The 21,321-nt window shown below is 41.6% G+C and overlaps 1 protein-coding gene across 3 annotated transcripts in view; it reads right to left on the bottom strand.

Moving 5' to 3' along the window:
• Nucleotides 1-200: 200 nt before the first annotated feature.
• Ankrd10 (ankyrin repeat domain 10) overlaps nucleotides 201-21,321 on the bottom strand; it is a 30,187-nt gene continuing 9,066 nt past the window's right edge. For all 3 annotated transcript variants that reach the window (XM_005316980.4, XM_013360614.4, XM_013360618.4), the window contains exons 4-6: nucleotides 12,703-12,938; nucleotides 4,978-5,073; nucleotides 201-1,700 (exon numbers count right to left, since the gene is read on the bottom strand). In XM_005316980.4, the coding sequence (XP_005317037.1) occupies nucleotides 1,252-1,700; nucleotides 4,978-5,073; nucleotides 12,703-12,938 (781 nt within the window). In that variant the 3' untranslated portion in view covers nucleotides 201-1,251. The remainder of the gene's footprint in view (nucleotides 1,701-4,977; nucleotides 5,074-12,702; nucleotides 12,939-21,321) is intronic.

The raw sequence follows: 21,321 nt of genomic DNA on the forward strand, positions 1-21,321 counted from the left end.
ACAGGTGTGTACCATCCTGCCTGGCTAAAACTAGATTTTAACAAAGCAAAAGTATTTTAAAAATACAATGGAGATCATGAGAATAAAGTAAAATCTCACCAGAAGAATAAAACACAACACCAAACTCCTCCTTCCCCCCCTCCCGCTCCTCCCACTGCCAACTCCACCTGCCCTGCGAGAAAGTACACCTAGGAACAAAGTGACCGTGAGAATGTTTTACTCAATTTGTAGAGAACAGTTTTAAAACAAATGTTAGTACACTCTTACAACACTGGTTTGCTCATGTGACATTTTCTCCATCTGCACCAATTGTTATTACAAAAATCCCAAAAGTAAAAATTCATTACAATATTTGCAGTGTAACCACTAATTTTGCCTAAACAAAAGCTAATTTCTACAAAACCATAAACTTAATGCAGTTTTATTAAGAGATTCAAAATTCTCTCAATTAACTGGATACACATAGTGATATATGTGAATATATATATATATATTTTTAAAGCAGAAAATCCCAAAAAACAAAAAGGGAAAAAAAAAAGTAAAAGTAGTTAAATATTTTGATCTGACAGTTCCTACAAAGAGTAATATTCGCTACGTATAAAGGAAACCATTATATGTGGTACAAATCCTAGAGAGCAAGTAGGAAATGTGGAGTAAAAACAGTCAGAATCCGCCCCAGGCTGGGCCTGTGCTAATGGAACCCAGGGCAGTAGGCTGCATCATGAAGCCACTGTGCGCCACACTAAAACCCCCACCCTGTGGCAAGTTGCAGTTTTAGTGAGAAGACTCTGAAAGAGACAATCGCTCTTTTCTTCCTACAATCACAAGCGGAATCTCTGTGAGGCTGCATTAGGACCTTACAGAGAGAGCAAGGAGGCCCTCAAAATGATGCCCAAGTGTAAGAGGTAACTCGCCAGGCATCTCGATTACCGCCCCCTTATCATGATCAGATACAACTTACAAAAAGGAAAATGGCAATTTCTGGTGACAGTATTAAAAAATCAAGTAGACACCGGCATCAGAAAAACCAAACTGCAAAAGAGAATCCTCTAAAAGGACGAATACCCTGCAGGGACACCTCTGGGCACAGGAAGCCTGCTCAGGCACCACTCACTCACTGGGAGCTGCTCGAGCGGGAGTCAACTTTCTCAGAGTTCAAGTACAAAAGCAGGACGGGGGGGACCCTCCAAGTTGGTGCTGCCATGGTGCTATGAGTTATCGTCCGTCGGGGAGGTGGCCAGTCTCTTGTCCTCAGGAGCCGTGGTGCAGGTACATGGCACCAAGGACGGCGCTGTCATATCGCTGCTCCACCCGCACGCAGCTGGAGTGCTCGACCACGCTGCTCAGCTCAGGGATGCTCTCGGCAGTGTCCCCAAAACCGTGGTAATGTCCATACTGCAAGTTCTCCCCAATGTCCTCCACCCAGGAGGGCCTGCTGGCCACGCAGCTACTGGGGCTTCCATTCAGGTGCAGAGAACCGCACATCTCAGGGTTAACACTCATGGTCTTTTCTGGCTCCTCAGTCCCATTAACACAGACAGAACCCACTAATCCATTGCTAATTCCATTAGGTCCTGTCAAGCCCGGGTCATTCCTGCTTTCCATCCCATTGAGCGGGGCCACGCAGGGGAAATCCAAATGTCCATTGATGACACATCCATTTGTCAATGTATTCGATACGGAGCTACTGTTTTTCATATCTGCATTAAGAAATACACCTGTCACCAAAATTCAGAACAGGGTGGGAGACAGTATAAAAACGCTTCATTGCTGCCACAATTGTAAGGGATTTAATTTTTTTCCTGTTGCTTCTTTTAGACAAACCAGCTCCTTTTCAAAAATTAAAATGAAAAAAATGAACAGGTATGTTTACAAACAACACACGGGACTAGAATCTGCCTGGCAAGATAGGAAAACGTAAGCACTCAGCATCATTGGGCAGTCAAGTTTAGAAACACAGGCTGACAAACACAGCACGCAGAATACCAACAGTAGGAAGAAACTCAAAAAACCTTATTTTAGAACTACTTTTGAAGAGCAGTTTTAAAAACAGCATCTGAAAAGGTCCATCAGAACTGAAAACTGTAAAGTTAAAACTTCTCTATTTCTTAAGAGGAGGTGGGGCAAGGAAACGGGTGAATTAGGAATGCTCCGACCACCTACAAAATACCACAGGACAGGAGGAAGAGCTGGCTTTCCTCTGTGATGCTCAAATCCACAAGGACCTCTGGGAAAGGCGGTGAAAGAGCACCAGAAGAACAGCTAGCACAGGCAGAGAGAGGCCGCACAGCCAGGGACGGACGCTCTCGCATGGCAGTGGGCTAGGAGCACAGTTCTGAGGAGTCTCTTCAAATCCAGCAATTAAAATGACCATGCGGGCTGGGGTTTCATGGTGTTAGGTCATTTTCAAAAACCACTTATGCTGGGAAAAAAAATGCTGACAGTTTAACCTGCATATACTAACACCCAGTAGGAAGGCCACGTCCCATGGATGTAAAGTCCATCACAAAACGCTTGTATTAGAATTTGAGAATATCCAGGTTTTCAGGAATTCACAGAACACTACAGAGAATGATCTAAAATTATCTCTTGCTTGATGATAACAAATTTCACCTTGAAGTCCTAGGCTATCAACGGAGGAGCAATAGATACAGAAGAGCTCAGTCCTAGTAACATTCAGAATAAGGACATGTTCTAAACAATCCAAGTACCCTAACGTGCCACACACTGTGCCACTCTTACCATGAAGGGCCTTTCTCTTTTACTATCAGACCCAAGGGGGACTCTGTGTCCTGCCTGTCTTCTGGCCAAGACAGGATTGTTTCTGGTTCAATGAACAAGACATCTTCTAAACATTCCACAATCATCAAAATTTTTTGGTGATTTAATCAACAATTAGCTTAATTGCTATTAACTCTTCAGGGACAATGGATCTTTTTTTTCTCAAACTAAATACCAGCTTTTCTATTTAGTTAAAACTGAAAACTAGAGACCAATGTCTAAAGGACTAAATATAAATAAAAAGAAATTAGGTTATTTCCAGGGCAAATTTTATATTAATTTTTTTTCAAAAAACAAAAGTATTAAATCACCTTACATAATGAAACTCATAGATACGATGGCAACACTGGACAGTTACCAGTGTACTGGGTATATAGTTTTTTACTGACATAAAGTAAGCTGAAGCTTTCTGGAGTGCTCAGACCTCATCTTGCTCTGGAGACTGTGAGGGAGCCTGGGCAGGCGGTTGCTGCAACACTCCCCGCTCAGCTCCACGGCACTTCAACAGCCCCTGTCCCACCACACGTCCAGCTCCCCACAGGTGCCACCAACATCCACACCCACTCCACAAGGGAGTGGGCAGCTGTGAACAGCCTGGGGACAAAGCCTACGATACATGCTGCCCCAAGTCCAGCAGTCCCAGAGAAAGCCATGCTTCTTTAGAGAAGGGAGGGCTCTGGACCCTGCGTGAGGCCTTGAGTGAGGGGCATTCAAGATGTAAAGGCAACATTTGAGCAGCTTTTCAAACATGCACTGTCCTTGAAAATGATCGTGTAAGAACAAAGAACAATACTTGGAAGTACTCAGGGGAAAGCAGCCTGTCTCCTGTGACGTCCTAATGGACAGAGGCGGCAGTTCCTGTAAACGTTCAGTGGACAAGAAAAGCTGTTTCACCTAAGAAAAACGCAAGTAATCTCTAGTGATCTGTAAGTTTGTTTCCTCAGACAGTGTCCTAAGGCCACAGTGGAAAGCACAGGAAGGCCCACGGCATCTGACGTGGACTGGAAGTCATGTGGGGAGAAGGCAGAACAATTATCCTGCCCACTCAAAAGCACACAGCACAGTCCACTTTTCTGAAAAGCAGGCTTTGAGTCTTGTTTATCTTTAGCCAAGGCCAAATAGCCCCCGACTACAGAAAATGTACTATTTAAAATGTGCTATCCAATGATCAGACCTGCCCATGGCAAATCTACCCATTTTGTTTAATTATTTGGCAAAAAAGTGAAGCTACCCATAACAATTTGGTGGCTTCTAGAGATAATGTATTTCCTTGCATTTTGGTGAATAGAAATGATATTTTTCACGTGCGTCTGTGAAACAAAATACATGATTTTTTCTTCCCACTGAAGAATTTAGCATAAAAATGTACTCAAAACTTAAAAAAAAAAAAAAGTATTTCTAAATTGATTAACATATTAAGAGAAAGGCTAAAATGTTTTTGTGGTCACCTAAATAAAAGAATGGCAGAAACAAGTGTTCATTAAATAGATAAATCCTTTCAGAAATTCCAAATGCTAGAAGAAATTGAGCTTTTTTCCCTTTAAAAATAAAAAATGACTATTAACTGTTTTAATATTAAACATCTTAACATATAAATTGTTTTGAGAAATGCTGTTCAGCATTACAACAGACTTAGAGGGAATGCCAGACATTAAAGCAACCAAGACCATGGGACCAAAGATCCCCACGGCATGAGTGGGTCACAAGTCAGCACCACAGTGTTAACAGTTCCCAAGGTGCACAGTGAGCTCTTCCTAGCTACACATTGCCTTGAAAAGACTGGCAATAGCATGATTGGTACATTCATCCAAAGGTTGTCAGAAAATTAAAAATGCAACCTCATTAAAAATAAGCAAGGCACATTAAGCAAAACTTCAAATCAAAACGGAAGATTGCACTTGTATTCTCATATCCAGAGAATGCACCAAACACTTGTCCTTGTATCTACAAACTTGCCCAAGATGCGCAAATTATTACATTTTTTAAAAGATACTGGACAGCACAGTGCAAAAATGGTTGAGAGAAAATTATGTTAGAAATAATATGCATACTGATTCTTGCAACGACAAGGGGTTTGCATTGCTGAAACAGTATATATTTCTATTTCTTTTGGTCCAACAGAACCACTCTCTTGTTGTGTGGTGTCTTCGACCATTGGGTTGTTGTTGCAGACAACAGGAAACTGTCCACTCCCACCTGTTACAGCAGAAAATTCTCTATCAACGTGCATTCTGTCAGCGTCGTCTTCGGTCTCGCCGTTCATTAGTGGCATGGCGTAGTCCAGGCTTGGAGCTGCAAAGAGAACAAGGACTTCAGACCCTTTGAACACACAATAAAACTAAGACACATTTTCAAAAACCCTTTTTATCAGCAATGAATGCTTTTGAACTCTCTTAAAAAAGTAAACACCACTAATTTAATTTCCCACAATAAAAAATACTTCTTGAAGCGTGCAGTTCAATTAATGTCATGCAATTCCAGATATATTTTCTAATTATACTTGATGGCAAAAATACTAATTTAGGGATCTTAAGAGAACAGAGATCATACAACCTATAGATAATTTGAAACATTTTTCCCCCAAATTCAGAAAATATTTTTCAAAAGAAATGGATAATTCTTAAACACACTGCCCAAGTGGCTCTTGATCTGTGACCAAAATACAAAAAAACTGAAGACACACACTAAAAAATCTTTTGAGTCCCAAGGAATCTGGAGCTAAAGCTACACATGCACACTCTGTCCAGAGGTGGAAAAGGCACAAATCTAGTCATGTCCACAGACAACACTGTACACATCTATTCACCAAAATGGACAACACTCATGTCTCTAACTGTAACAATGTCTTTTTTTTTTGCCAGAAGAATTTTAAAAATCACTGTTATATCATGGTTTATGCATTCACCATGGCTTGAATCCCACCATAACTTAATTTCAGAAGGTCTTTAATTTGCCACATTCACATGTACTTAAAATCCACCTAACCAAAGTTCCCTGAGGTCTGGTGATTTATTCTTCTTTCCTCCAAATACCAGCGTTAACATCCTTATAAACACATCTGGTTAGTTTGCACTTCTGGTTCCTGAATAAATATCCAGAATTATTTCTGGATCAAAGAATGCCCAACACAAATAACAACTCTTACTGTGTAATATTTCTCTCAAACTTTTGAAAATAGAGAACTGAACTCTGTAACTTTAATCAGTTCTAATTTTAGAAACCTCAATCACTGTCAAGGTGTCAATCGCAGATTACTCCCCAAAGATGCTAATGTACAGAATGGGAAACATGATTCCTAACTACAAAGAGCAAGTTGTATATTTAGGAAATAAAGTAAAAGTCTGCACAAGACAAACACATTCTTCAAACACAGGTGATCTGAAACTCAAGGCACTAAAGCATCTTTTACTCCCTAAGACTTCCTAAATCCTCCACACCCCAAATCAGCAATGCCAATCCTCAACCTCACTAAAAAGCAGTACTCACTTTTCCAAAATCAATGGTAAACAGGTTAGCGTAACAAAAATAACTAAAACTGGGGGAGGTAGCAGCACTGATGCCCTGTGTGCAGGGGACGCTCTACTCACTTCAGGGGGTTCTTGGGGTAGCTGTTACCTCCGGCTCATTTCCCTGACTCCACGGCACTGCTCAGCCAGACCAGCGTGCTCCCTCAACAGACGCACCCCCAGAACAACTCAGTAAGGCTGAGCATCTTCGCACTTGGCGCCTGGTTCTGTCTGAGGTTCAGATGTCAAATGTTTCTTGTATGAATCGACAACTAGAGGTCATTTTTGCAATTTCATACTTCTGAAGAGCAGGATTTTTAAGAAAAACACCTTACAGATAAAAGAATGTGAAGATTCCCCCTGCTCCCACCCTAATAAGGGCGCCTATCCTTTCATTTGCTAAGCCCAGAGCCCAGGACAGTACCCAGGTCTAGGAACAAAGCCCACTCACTAGCCAGAAACACAGAGAGAAAGAAAGAAAAAAACTTCAGAAAAACTAGAGTATAATAAAACCTGAGGAGCCACAACTGCCTCAGGCCCCTGTAGCAGTGAGACTGAGGGCAGCTGGGCTGCCAGGGGCGAGGAGTCTGGTGCAGGGAAGGCTTGGGGATTCATTCACAGACTGTTGGGACTAAGCAAAACCTACCCTGGAGCAGGATTCACTGCTCACTGGGCGGGTGCCTCCTGCTAATGCAGATGCTTCCTCACTTATAAGGTAGAAAGGAAAGGAATCCAGGGGCTGGGGATGTGGCTCAAGTGGTAGCCCGGGTTTGATCCTCAGCACCACATACAAACAAAGATGTTGTGTCCGCTGAAAACTAAAAAATAAATATTAAAAAATTCTCTCTCTCTCTCCTCTATCTTTAAAAAAAAAAAAAAAAAGAAAAAGAAAAGAAAGAAAGGAAAGGAATCCACACCGCAGCAAGCAGTCTTTCCCCCAGTCTGCAGTATTGCTCCTATAGCCTGGTCCAGGAACTTGGGTGACCCGACTCTGCACCAACGCCTTCTTCCTCTCTGTATCCTTGGAACCTACAGATAGGTGGCTCAATGGCTGGGCTGTAATTTTACGTGGCACACCACCAGCCATGGAATTAAACTGGCCTCTCCAGACCTTTAGAACCTTGGGCTTGAATTCCTGGCATTTAACACCAGGCACCTGTGGCAGCTCCTCCCACAGCTCCTACACCTGCTGAGGGGCCATTTTAAATATGGCACCCAAAACTGCAGAGGGTGGCCTGTGCAGACATCTCAGAGCAACCATCACTGGCCTCGGTGACCAAGCTGCATTCTATACTTGTAGCTTTGGGAAGGAAGCACTTTTATTTCCCGTCTTCCTACTGACTTGCAGTTCAAGGAAAATGGCTGAATATTTCCCAAACATATGTGCCATGATCCTTACCTTCCAACTGCAAGAGCAGGCATCTGCTGAGAAGTCTCATGGTGGACACTGGAGATGCAGGGCAGAGAACTTCCTACATTTGTCTCAACATCCCAGCCTCCCATGCACAGATACAGCCCTGGTTCTTGACCTGGGGGGCCAGAGCCTCAGGCAATTCAGTGGCCAGCAAAACTACAAGTTCTATTACCAAAAGTTAAAAACATGGGAAAGGTGTCACTCAGTTTTGAGAGCCATGAGAGGGGGCTGCACTAAGAAAGTAATGGGCTGGACACCAAGGATGGCCACTGCAGAGCCTCGCTGAGTGATACCCAGCGCAGGACAATGATGTCTGACTGCTAGGCACACCTGCAAGCAGACCAGGGTGTGCAACTACCATGGCAGGAAAACCGCTACATAGTTGCACCACTAGCTGCCCATGCTCTAGTTAGCTCCTAGGCACTGCTCCCAAGACCTGCCCACACTGGTTCTGTTCCTCAAGATCAGAGAAGCAGACGCCCTCTCACCTGAGCAGAAACCTCCAAGGACTCATGTGTAAATCCGAGGGAGATTGGATCACATCAAGTTCATGATCAACTTTCAAGTGCTCAGGGGGTGACTTAGAACATGAGAAGTGGCCAATTGCCAAGTGGCCTTCCCATGGCAGAGTGCACGTGAGTGATGCTGATCACAGGGAGGATGCAACTTCCCATGGAATGAGCAAGTGGAAAACACTCCTTTATGGTTCCCACCAGCCACTGGTCGTCAGAACTGACTGACTTCGATTGTCTACTTTTTTCCTAAGAAAGATCTTAGTTAAACCAGTACTCAATTGACCTTTAGTGGAACTTGGTCTCTTGCCATGGCCTGAATCCCAGCAGGCAGATGGTGAGAATGATGTGAGGCGGGAGGGTGACACCGACCGGGAAGTGCACCCAGGAGACAGAGGCAGTAGCGCTGTCAGACTGAGGATGGAAAACCAGTGTCCCAAACTGTAGAACAACCAGAGCGCCTAGGTAGCAATGGGAACCAGACGCTGTGTGGTCTCAATGTAGCACAGCCTGTTCACAGCATCTGAACACAATGAGGGATGTTCTGCTGCTCTAAATTTTTTAAACAAATATGAACAGTTTTTCAGTATAGGTTTTAGGAGACCAGAGACATAAGAAGTTAAAGCATCTTATGTGGCTGAATTAGGGGAGCTAAGTTAAAATTTTATTTTTGGGGTTTTCTTTGAATCTCATCTTTAAGACATGAACAAACACCTAGTATTTACCAAATTAGCTAGTCACATTGCCCTTAAAACTTGTACTCTTCAAGTCTGCTCAACAAAAGCAATTACAAACAGAAAAATAGGCCAGTCTTAGCAGGGCACACATTCTAACGCCAACTACATGGGAGTTTGAGGCCAGCCTAGGAATCTTACAACTTTTTCTCCATATGAAATAAAAATGGCTGGGGATGTAGCTCAGGAGCAGGTTTGTCTGGCATGAGGCCCTGGTTTCATCCCCAGAGGCCACCAGAAGAATCAAACAAACCCAAAACACAAAACCTTCAAACTCAGAAATCTAACGGAGACACTTGGTATTAAATTCATCCTGGAAAAAAACTATGCTGGGAAATTTCACTGCTGATTTACAGTGACAGCATTGTAGATATTTTTATATTACACACCTACATATCACAAATGAGAATCTGAGGCCAATAGCTATTTGGTTAGAATGACTGTGAAGTCAGTTCAACTTCTGAGATCTGCTGACACCATAGGCTACTCCTCAGGGCTATGGTGGTACCAATCATGGCACAAGAAGTTCCTGTGTCCATCTGGACCACCAGCAGAAACAAACAACAATTGACAGGATCGAGTGTCCACTTGTGGAAAAAACTGCATTCTTTCCTAACTAGGGGCACTGGCAGGCTTCAGGATGGTCTTCAAGGACTACACATGCCAACACTGTACTGAGATACTCCTGAAGATGAACTAGGAACACCAACAAACCCAAACTTGCTATCACAAATCAGGTGCAGTCATGAAATCTTGAAGTTCACTTATCATTCCTTTCTGACCAAAGGACAGAAAGAAAGAGGAAACACCACCCCACGCACACACTACCACTATCCCAAAAGAACAGGATTCCATCCTGGGGAAGAGGCCCCCTCCAACACTTCTCAAGACCAGCTTCTCATCAACTTTAGCTTTACTGCACCCTCCAGGGTTTATATGCCCATGTTTATCCAGTAACACTTCTGTTCTGAGCAAATTGCATTTTGATATGACTTGAATGGCTTTAAGTTATTTTAAAGTATGAACTTTCCTAGTGTAAATTGTTTCCAACGGTTTATTTTCAATTCAAAAAGGCCTAGTCATTTTTATCCATTTAAGATACTTTGTATCACGTTATTTGGGGGGGGGGAACTGCTGCAATGGGCAGTACTTCCCAGTGGTTTACTGAAAGCAGAAGTACTATCTTCTGTAGGGCCAGACTCACAATCCCAAACTTAAAGAATGCATTTAGAGACCAAACCAACTGGAATTATTGCTTATTTGAATAAACTTCACACTAAAAACATCATTCTATGTGATGGCTGAGTTGTAGGAAGACAGAAGAACTGTTTAATTAATAAGGTCAAAGCTATGATTTATTTAGTCAAGGTATTCCAGGCACCTAAAGATAAGGAAAAAAAGCCTTAAACCCTTCTAATTATTATTATTTTTTTTTTTTAAAAGAGAGAGAGGAGAGGAGAGGAGAGGAGAGGGAGAGGGAGAGAGGGAGAGAGAGGGAGAGAGGGAGAGAGAGAGAGAGAGAGAGAGAGAGAGAGAGAGAGAGAGAGAGAATTTTTTTTTAATACTTATTTTTTAGTTCTCAAAGGACACAACATCTTTGTTGGTATGTGGTGCTGAGGATCGAACCCGGGCCACACGCATGCCAGGCAAGCGTGCTACCGCTTGAGCCACATCCCCAGCCCCCCTTCTAATTATTTTTATATATGAAGTTACTCGAAAGGATTTTTTATGCATGTTACATGAGGAAATGAAATATTTACTGACATGAGAATAAGGATTTATCAAAACCAGTAATTTAGATAGCAAAACTTGTGCTCAAACACACTTAAACGGCAAATCAAAACGAAATGTTAGAAATTATGAAATAGTGCTGTTATTTTGAATTACAAACCAAAAACACAACAAAGAATGTAAATAATTATATATTCAACTTCATGCATAGTGGGAAAAACTGTTTTAATGATCAAGAATCAGCTCCAGGACCCCACATTTCACACAGTATGTGACAGTAGGAAAAAGGAAACAAATGGCAGGGCAGGCTGGAAAAGCCCATCCGTGCTAGCAATGTGCAAACCCAGTGGCTCGCGGGGCATGTCCAAGGACTTGAACTGCAGAAAGGACCGGACCACAAAGGAGCTGAGAGGTCACAGTCACTCCAGCCATGGCGAGAGAATGGACATCAGGAAACAGCTCACAGCAAAACGCATGGAGGCTCAAAGATGTTATGGAGACACTCTGAAACTGCACCCATCACGGAACATGCTCCATGAAGTACAGTGCACCTTTCAGGTGTGCATGACCATTATCTCCAGCCACATGCTCTTCTGCAGAAGCACCCTCAGGCTGAGGACCATGCACTGTGGCGTGCAAACTGGACCTCTACCCACTGGACAAAATCAGTCTGACTCTACTCAATTGGCTGCAGTAAAGTTCAGGAAACCTAAGGGATCCTTGGAAACACCTTTTAGGACTCTTGATAATGATGTACTTGCCAACTCAGCTGACATTAAAACCTTTTTCTTTTATTTTTTAGTTGTAGATGGACACAATATCTTTGTTTACTCATTTTTTTATGTGGTGCTGAGGGCCTCATATATGCTAGGCAAGTGCTCTACCACCCAGCCACAACCCCACCCCTACATTAAAAACTTTTGGAATAGTTTTTAAACTCCCTAAATGTGGTATTTTAGAATCTGATTAGAATGTTAAGGGACATCTTTTTAAAATCACTGAACAGATTTTAGACTTGTCAGCGATGAGGGAGAAATAAAGTATAAAGAACATTTAAACTAACACACATACAATTGATGCACAAGGGCATAATAAGGTCCACACTTTTACCATTTCACAACATTAACCAGGAATTAAGTCAAAGTGCAAATGTTGGAAAAAAGTACTCTTAAAGCACTCATGACGTTAACTGAGGCACAGCGATAGAAGAGGACGGCTTGCCTCAAGCCACGTGCACAGAAGATCAAGATCTCCTACTTCCCAGGTGCCTGACAGCACTGGGTGTTTGGCATTTTTAAGACCAAAGAGCAGGATGCTGAGATCATCCTCAGCAAGTCCCACCTGAGCCTGTAACTTCAGTGGTCACTCACTCCACACTTGCTTCTCTGTCATGTTCTCTTTGTGTTCCTGCCATCAGTCAAAGACATTTCATACGTAAGCACAGTCAGTCTCTCCTCTATTGAAGGGAAGACTTTTCAAGTTAAAGAGTGATCAGAGACTGCTACCCAAACTCCAAATCCATCTTTAAAAAACAGGGAAGAATGAAGTAACTTACCTCAGACCCGACACCAAACTAATACAGGAACTCACACAGGGCATGAGAACCAGTCGAAGTCACATCCCCCAAGCCAGTGGTGACAGATATTTGATATATCATCTACAATTATTATAAGTTCAGAAACATTTTCCAAGAAGTGAACAAACAAATCAGGTATGGTGGAATTTTTTTTTTTTTTTTTTAATGGTTGTATTCTGAACAGATACAACAGATGACCAAATTCTTCCTAATTCCTGGCAGGGTGCTCAGAAGCTGCAGGTACACACTCACAGGTGAGGTGACATGTCCCTCCCACACCTGTCCTTATCATGAGATACATCTTCACAGTGGTGATCACCGTCCTGCACAAGAACTCTCCAGGCACGGCTCACCTTGCAGGAAGGTGCCTCTCCAAGGTATGCTCTGCCATGCAAGATACTTGCCGGGAAAGGAAAGTCCTACTTTTCCCCAGTCCACATGGTCTCACCTCCAGTTCTGGCTTTCTTCACTCCCAAGGATTCCGAATCTTCTAAGCATCTCTTTCGATTTGTTCCCACACTAACACGATTGGGAAATCCGTTCTCATGGCCCCCACTCAAGGCACCATTATGACAGAAACGGTTCAGGTGACAATTCTGGAGGTTCAAGAGAAACTGGGTGCACTCTTGGAAACCCTGGGTTTGTGCAATGTCTGCTGCTGTCAGGCCACTGGCATTTCTCAAGCTGCACAACACAAAAACACTGAATTACACCCATTAGCATTTGAATCTGGTCTCTGCTCCTGCTGAACTGACTATCTATCTGAAGGTGATATGAAAAAGCCAACAAATTTACAGCAAATCTTCATTAAAGTAGTTAACTATCCTAACTCCATAACTAACTTCTCTTATACACATTTGATTTCTAAGCAATATTCGGGAGATAATAATTTTTTAAAAATTAATATGCTAAACTTTTAAAAAGTCATCTTCCTATTACTTCTCAAGATTCTTTGTTAGTCTGAAGAATCTAAATTTATGCTAACTTCAGACTCAACCTGAAACTGAATTCTACACATTATCTGCACTTAATTTTTAATAACCCATCCTTTAGCTTCTGTAAAATCATAACAAACAAACATGTACTAAAATTGTCCATGGCATTCACACCAACTGGCTTCCTAAGAACAGTCCCAGTTCAGCAACATGCTGGATTTTGTGCTGGCATGCAACACTGTAAGTGGAAGTTTAGAAGGATGCCCTGATGTTAAAGTAACTGCCGTCAGACTCAACGTCCCCCAAAAGTTTTGGTTCTGGGTGGTCTTAAGAAAACTTGCAGGAGTTCTACATGTCAGCATTTCTACAGCATCTGAGTAGATGTTTCCTATGAAAAGACTCTGCATAGTGTCCTAGGAACTCATCCTGATACTACTCTTGCCATTCCCAAGAACCCATGTTTCACCTGACTGATGACACTAAAGTAAAGGTCTCTCATGTCTTCTGCAGTCACTATGTTAGAGGAGGAAGACCTGGCACAATTTAAGTGGAGACTCTGAGTAACACAAGAGAAACAGCTGAGTGTGTAAATGTTTGGACACCGAATTTAAACAGAGGGCACAAAAGCAACTCCATGTTAAAATTCCCCTGGAAGACAAGAGTACACAGGGCTCTGTGAAATCCTCCACAAAGAAGGCACCATTTCCCTGGCTGTGCTGCATATATATATATAAATAAGAGACCAGGCAATGCCAGCAAGCACCTCAGCCTGCACCACTGAACGGCCAATCCAGGACCCTGAGGCTGCTGGTTAGGGAGACCAGGAAGGTAACAGAAGAAAAAATCTGAAAAAGACAACTACAACCTAAGAGACAAATATTCTTCTTTTCAAGGTCTGTAATACAGCCTTGTATTCACATTTCCAGCCACACAACCAAAGCTCCAGCCTCAGAAGTAAAAATCTATGTTTCTGGATATTCACTGAACATGTTTACTTTTAAAATCATGATATATAAAAAATAATGCAATATGTATTTGGAAGGAAGGCCAAGCCCAATTTAATGGGATATAAAGAGACAAAAGACTTAAGAATTCCAGAAATGAACAAAATTCTCTTAAAAAAACAAAGGCAACAGTGTTCAGTACTATCGGGAGCTTTAACATTTTTATTTGATCTAGGACCTTGTGGATGTGAATCCTGATAAATATCCATCCCAACATTTGAACTTTGATACATGAATAAAAAGGAAAAACTAAATTTGGGCAGAGTGAGTTACATTAACCACAAAGACCCAAACCAGTGTCCTCTTGTTGCTGAAGCCTCCTGCAGCATCCTGGGCACTGCCACGCACAGGTGGTACTTTTCACCCACTGCAGGCTTCATTCTCAGGACACCAGGGAAGATGCTCTAGACAGGTCTACTCTGTCAAGAAATATAAACTGCTATGTGAAGACTTTCAAACTCTGAAAAATCTGAAGATAAAGGCAGAACATGAAGCTTACAATAAACAATAGTCTCACTCTCCAGAATCCCGACCCCAGAGTATAGAAACAAAAAGCTGCCATTCCTACAGAAAAAACAAAACCACCAACAGCACAGCCAACAGTAAAGAGCACTTCTTGATGGGTCAGAATGGGAAAGAACAAACCACCACTTTCAAATGATACAATCATAAAGGCCAATTTGGTGGAGAAAATTAAGACACACAGGGTACAGCAATACGGAGACCATCAAGTGCTGGGAGCACTGCAGCCAGGGTGCCACATGCACCCAGGCAACACCAACTCACCACTCTCCTGAGGCCAGAGCCAACAACCTCCAGGCGGCTCTCAGCAGTGTCTTCCAGACTTTAAAGGAAGATCTGAAAAGGAGGATCACAACCAACTCACACTGTGCATGACACGTGGGGGCCACACCAGCAAGCACAACCAATCAGCCAAGGTTCTGATGGCTTCCCACACAATTTAGGGTTCTGAAGACAACATGGAAGGGAGATTGAAAAAAAAATTTCCGGAGAAGTGTACTATACAGACAGTATCTGTGACAGAGGACAGGACACAGTAACGGAGGAGACTGATTTACCCACTGTTTAGGTGGCACTGCCCATGTGGCATTATCAGTTTTCTCCCTCTGTTCCCAGTGACTGCAGAAGACCTGAGCTACACAGTGACTTGTGTTACCAGGGACTGACTGTACAACAAACAGCCTAACTTCACAGTGTCTGCGTTCTTCTTGAGCAGGACCTGTAGCGCCTGATGTTGGCCAAGCACCCCCTTCCTCTTCTGCTCACCTTCACCCACTGCCTGCATGCTCCTTATGCAGCCACCTCACTCCTCCCCGTCCACATCAGAAACCTCTACTTGCTGGCTCTCCACACTTAGGCCGCACATGACAGACATGCTCACTAGGGAACATCTGATCCAGGGGTGGCACTTCTTAAAGGGCTGGACAGTAAATATTTTAGGAACTGCAGGCCATGCACTCTCAGAAACCACTCACACAGACAATAAGTAAGGCTATGCCTTTGTGGGCATTCAAATCTGAATTTCATATGATCTTGTTACAAATATTATTATTCTCTTGATTTTTGTTCAACCAACCTAAAAAAGCAAGACACATTCCTAGTTTACAGGCCATATAAAAAACAGCCAACCAGCTAGCCAGCCACATCTGCTGAATAATCTCCCAATTTATGACCCTGGTAACTATCCCTCTACTCTCAATAATGGGTCTCTTGGAAAATGACACACTCCACACACTATTCAATTCAAAGATCACTTTTTAAAAGTTGCCACATCTGTCACAAAACCTTAAATACTGAGAAAAAGACCTCAAGTTAAACCAACTGCTCCCAGGCCCACTGACACTCGGTGCACAGTCCAGGCCCTCGCAGAGAACTCAGGCAAATGCCGATGGCAGGCACTGAGAGACACCTTCAGGCCCGAGTTCCTCATCTATATCACCATGTAGGCTTCCAAGTCAGCATTAGAATAAATAATTAAAGTGTATAATTCTCAAAACATCTTAAAAATAGCTTGCAGTGCTGGGGACTAAACCCAAGGTGCAAAGAATGCTAGGCAAGTTCTCTACCACTGAGCCATACCCACAGCCCTCAAAACACTTTATTTAAAAATAAAAGCCTGGGTCTTTTCATTTTCACACATGCTTCACAGTGAAGCAATATTTCAATTGTGGTAGTTTAATAGTTGAAAAGTGATTCTGGTTAAAATGTATCAAATTCAGAAACCCTCATACTCTATATTTACAGTTCCAATTTTAAGTAGGTTATTAAATCTAAGGTACTTGTTTTAATTTGCTAAAGTTCATAAGAGGTAGACATAGAAACTAAATCACTGACTTACAAGTTTGTTACTTCCACTTGGAATCTGGTACTTATCAACACTCTACCCTTCACCCTATGGTCCACCAACATTCACTGACTCCCTATACCAAGTGTGGAATCAGTAAGAACAAAGTTAATCTGGACTGCAGCATTACACACATTCTTCTCACAGGAAACAAACTACCTGGAGGAAAATGTTAAAAACACTCAAAAACTGTGTGTGTGTGTGTATTTTTTTCTAACAGAGATTGAGTCTACGGGCACTTTACTGCTGAGTCATACATCACCAGTCCTTTCTGAGACAGTGTCTTGCTAAGTTGCTGAGGCTGGCTTTTAAAACTTGCAATCCCCCTGCCTCAGTCTCCCGAGCTACTAGGATTACAGGTGTGGCCACTGCACCTGGCTTCAAAAACAATATTCTGGTGAAGACTAAGCTAGAGACAAAATCACACATGTGGTATTTTTAAATTGACACTCAGGGTGTAGAACTTCACACCCTTTGAGGGACCGGGGTATGCAGGCTGTGCCTGAGATCCCGTTAATCTTTGTCCATGTTTGACAACCAGTGAGTGTTCTGGAAGGTCATTCTAAAGCCCTCATCCACTCTCTGCTCCTAACGCCCACTGGAGAAATCTTTGAAAGTGGGCAGATATTTTTAAAAACAACAATCATTTGATTTTCAAATTAGTTGTAGTTTTGTTGAAGTTTAAACACTGATTTTGTTTATTAAAAGGAGTTTTAGCAGCAGCAGATTCTTTTGTTGGTGTCCTACCATAATGAGTGCTCCTCCCCGTCACTTCCAGCTCCTGTACCATTCACCAAGACTACCAGAGCAGTCTCTGGGCAGACACCCATCCTCTCCAACACTTCCTGCTACCCTTTCGGCATTGGAATACCAGCACAGCACGTGGAAGAATGATCTCTACTTTAGTTAAGTGTCCTGCCAACCAACTGGCAAAATAAATCAAATTGCCACTAGCTTTACTGAGGTTAGAATAAGTGCTTCTACTTTCTGTAAAAATATTTGAATGGAGCATTAAAATTTATTATACCTAAGAATTCCTCTCAAACGACTTTAGACTCCAGCTCCACTGAGGCCAGCCAGCTTGCTTTCGATTTTCCACTTACAGTGCCACAACACCAGAGGAGAAGCCATTCTGATGAAAAGTTGATTTTGGGGGGTTAATTTTGAAAAATCAAATATCAGAAAATACTTGAAACACAATTTTTAGAACCCAAGGTGCCACATAACCTCCAGGGTGTTTTCTTTTTGTTAATGCCATGTGACAATAAAAGATAACCACAATTTTTATATAAATAATATTTCTGTTAAATTTCTGATCTCATTTTAGCTATTGTTAGTTTACAAGTAAAAAGGTAGATATCATAAATTAGGGTAAGCAAAGCATGCAAATCTAAAGAGTCTATATCTGAATTCCTAGATTAGCATTAAAACCAATCACCGCAACAAATACCTCAACAGTACGCCTCGTGTGCAGAAAGGAAGCGATACTGAGCATTCAATGCCACAACCGTAAGGTTTTCGGAGAAGCACCTGTGGCAGTTTCAGCAGTTTCTATATGGAATGCTCCCCCTTTCTAGGATTACTTGAAAAAATCAAGTCAATTCGAATTACGTAGCTGTAAAACATTGACACGTGTAGTTTTTACAGATTCAGAATCTTCTGTGTGACTTAAAACGGGCAATGGTGCATACACAGGAAACTTAAATAATAAGGGATCACATTTGCAGGCAACATTTGATTAAAAATACATATACACACATGGGGTGCAGAAGTAATTGCTGAGCTAAGCCACCGGCCTGTCACCACCCTGAGGCCGAGTGGCTGCTCCCAACACTACCTGTTAAGTTACTTCTTGTAACTTTTAGCATGAAGCCAATTTAAGTATGTCAATATTTTAACAAAAGTTTAAGAGTATGGACTAAAAAACCAACAACTCACGATTCTGGTTACTTTAAAATTTGGTATGCTGTATCACAAATACATTAGTAACTATTCCTAGATGGAAATAAGCAAATAAATGGAATCATTACAAAAAAAAAGATAAAACATTACTAAATGTCCATTTGTACAGATAAAACATAAGCAAACATCTAAAATTTCTTTAGTAAAAAACACATTGTGTATTTTTAACCCTTTGGTATCCAAACTTACATAATTAGGAAGACTTTCTTAAATATATTCTTTAGTTAACAACAGGAAGAAACTATTTTTTAAAAAAGTTTCTACCTGAATAAATTTGGTGCCAAGTTTTCATTTCAAGTTCAACATTACCGAGGACAGTTTTATGCTATAATTGAGCCACAATCTTGTCTACAGACATTAAAACACAAAGCTCATCATTCAGGAGCGTGCTATATATGCAACATGCTCTCACTTTAACTCAGTAAGAAAGAAACATCAGGCTATTGCTGGCTCGATGTGAAGGCACTACCTGTAAAAGCAATGGTTTAAAACAATCAAAATTCTAAACTAAACTGGTCAATAACTTGGGAACACTGTCAGACCACATCTGTTCCTGCCTGGCAGGGAACCTGTATTAGGACCTTCAGAAGGGACATCCCTACCCGCAGCACTGCAGAGAAGGGATGAGCAGGAGATAGCGAGTTGACAGATAAGCTGTCATGCAACCAGGAAGGGCAAGGGCTAGGACGTGAGGGCAACTAGAGCTCAGGCATCTGAAGACTGTCTCAGCCATAATCCTAACAAATGTCTTAACTAGACTATTATCCTGAAGGACAAACAAGCAGCAAATGAACTAAAAAACAGAGATTTAAAAAATGATGGCTAATAATGTGAAACTAAGTTCATTTCTACTAAGGACAAAAGATGCAAGTGAATTTCTGACACTAATATTAAGTGCCCTCATCAGACATATTTGTCCTGGTGAAAATTTTGCCTCTAGGCCGGGCTTTAAGGTAAGCAAATAAAGGTGGGTCATTAATGGCCACTGATTTTGAACCATAGTAAGCCAATTCCATTTTAATTAAGAATTTCTAAAAGTTTAGCAGCATTTTTTTTTTCCTGTAGCATTAAAAAACCACCTGTTGGCATCTCATTTTAGGCTTCTGTTATTTCAGACAACTGTGCCTATTTCCTAAATTAGGCAAGAATGAATGCTCTACAGTGAATCACTCTATTTATTATCTCAGGTTAGAGCTTTCTCCAGCTACCTGGAGATCACAGTGAGGTGCCTCCCAAGTTCAAAGTAATTAGGTTGACAAAATGTAGCTCACTTGATCTAGATGCTACAGACTAAATGGCCTCGAAGGAAATTCTCTTCTAGGAAGGCTGTGAGCCTGCAGCTGGCCCTCTTCACACAGTGTGGGATTAAAAGAGACCTGCAAATACGTCTGAGGCTCAAGTAGTTCTAGTGTCCTTCACGTCCAGCTAAACCCCCTTCCCTCCATGTTAATATCTAGAAGCCATGGAAACATTCTCCTTTCCCTCTCAAGAAAACAAAGTAGTAGCCAAAATTCTGAAAGTGAACCTGCTATTTACAGCATTAGTGTAAGGTCTTCTTATCAGCAGAAAGCAAAGCTTTAAGTCTTTCTCCCAAAATCACACTGACTTAACCTGTGTTATCCCAAGGAAAAATCAGTTGGCAGCTGTGTTAGTACACGCCCTTCTTCTAATCAAAAAGACCAAAGTGTGAAGCTGAGGCAACACTGCTGCAGTGAACCTCCCACTCCCCAGCAAGAAAGACTGAGGGTGATAGCGATTTAACTCTCAGACCCAGATTTAGGCCTTTTACAGTATACAAACATGGAGTCTGGTGACAGAACTGAGACTTGACCCTGTGTGCTTCAATTTTTAGATGTAAATAACAGTAAATATTAATGACTATCGCTTAAGCCCCCCAAAGAAGCTCATATGGAAAAGATAACTTGGCACCAAAACTCAAGTTTTAAATTAAGAGAAGAAAACAAAAGTCTGTTAACATACTCACGTGTGGTGCTAGAAAATTTAACACGATGCACAGGAGCTGAAATGCCTTATCTTAGAGTTGCAACCTACATTAACAAGTCAGTTAACAAACCACTCCAGCCAGACACTTGGCACATTGCCCTCAGCAGCTACCCGTGACCCAAAGAGCATTTAGATTTCGGTCACTTCAGTGAAGAAGATACAGTAAAGTGGGGTAGAAACTGAACAAAATTATTCATTTAAAAATTCTGGTATGAGGAAGCTTTTAATCTATTCATGGAAGGAAAAATGTACACTATCTCCTAAATATTATGAAATGTAAAAGAAAGAATTAACAATCTACCCATTTTAAACTGGAAAAAAAAAGTTAATCCTTTGCCTCTGTTCTTTAATTAAAAAAAAAAAGGTATTATCTGCTAGGATTACGCTTGACCATCTGAGTGGTATCACAGAGAACAAATAAAGTGGACCTAAACGCCATTATTTAAGGATTTAACTATTCTATGTTGCTATGACTAGACTAAACAGGGTGAACTATAAAAATGTGCAGAACAGAAAAAGAAGCAATTTTTAATTTGGCTCACTGGCAAAACTGACATTTTATTTAGATGTTAAAACTAAATAACCACATATACTTATAGCAATAAATAATGATTACTTGTGTTCTATTTCCAGGCCAAAGACTAAGAATTTTAAGAATCACTTTTGGCTAGTAGCTCAGGCTAAATATTTCTTCTAAAAAAATCTGAAAGCCCAGTCCAGGGAAGTCACCACAGTGCAGGGTCTTGAGGGGGTGGCTCTTATACTGAGATGGGAAAGACTGGCACACGAGGCCATGC

Source organism: Ictidomys tridecemlineatus, chromosome 6, assembly GCF_052094955.1.
Source record: "Ictidomys tridecemlineatus isolate mIctTri1 chromosome 6, mIctTri1.hap1, whole genome shotgun sequence".
Taxonomy (NCBI): Eukaryota; Metazoa; Chordata; class Mammalia; order Rodentia; family Sciuridae; genus Ictidomys; species Ictidomys tridecemlineatus.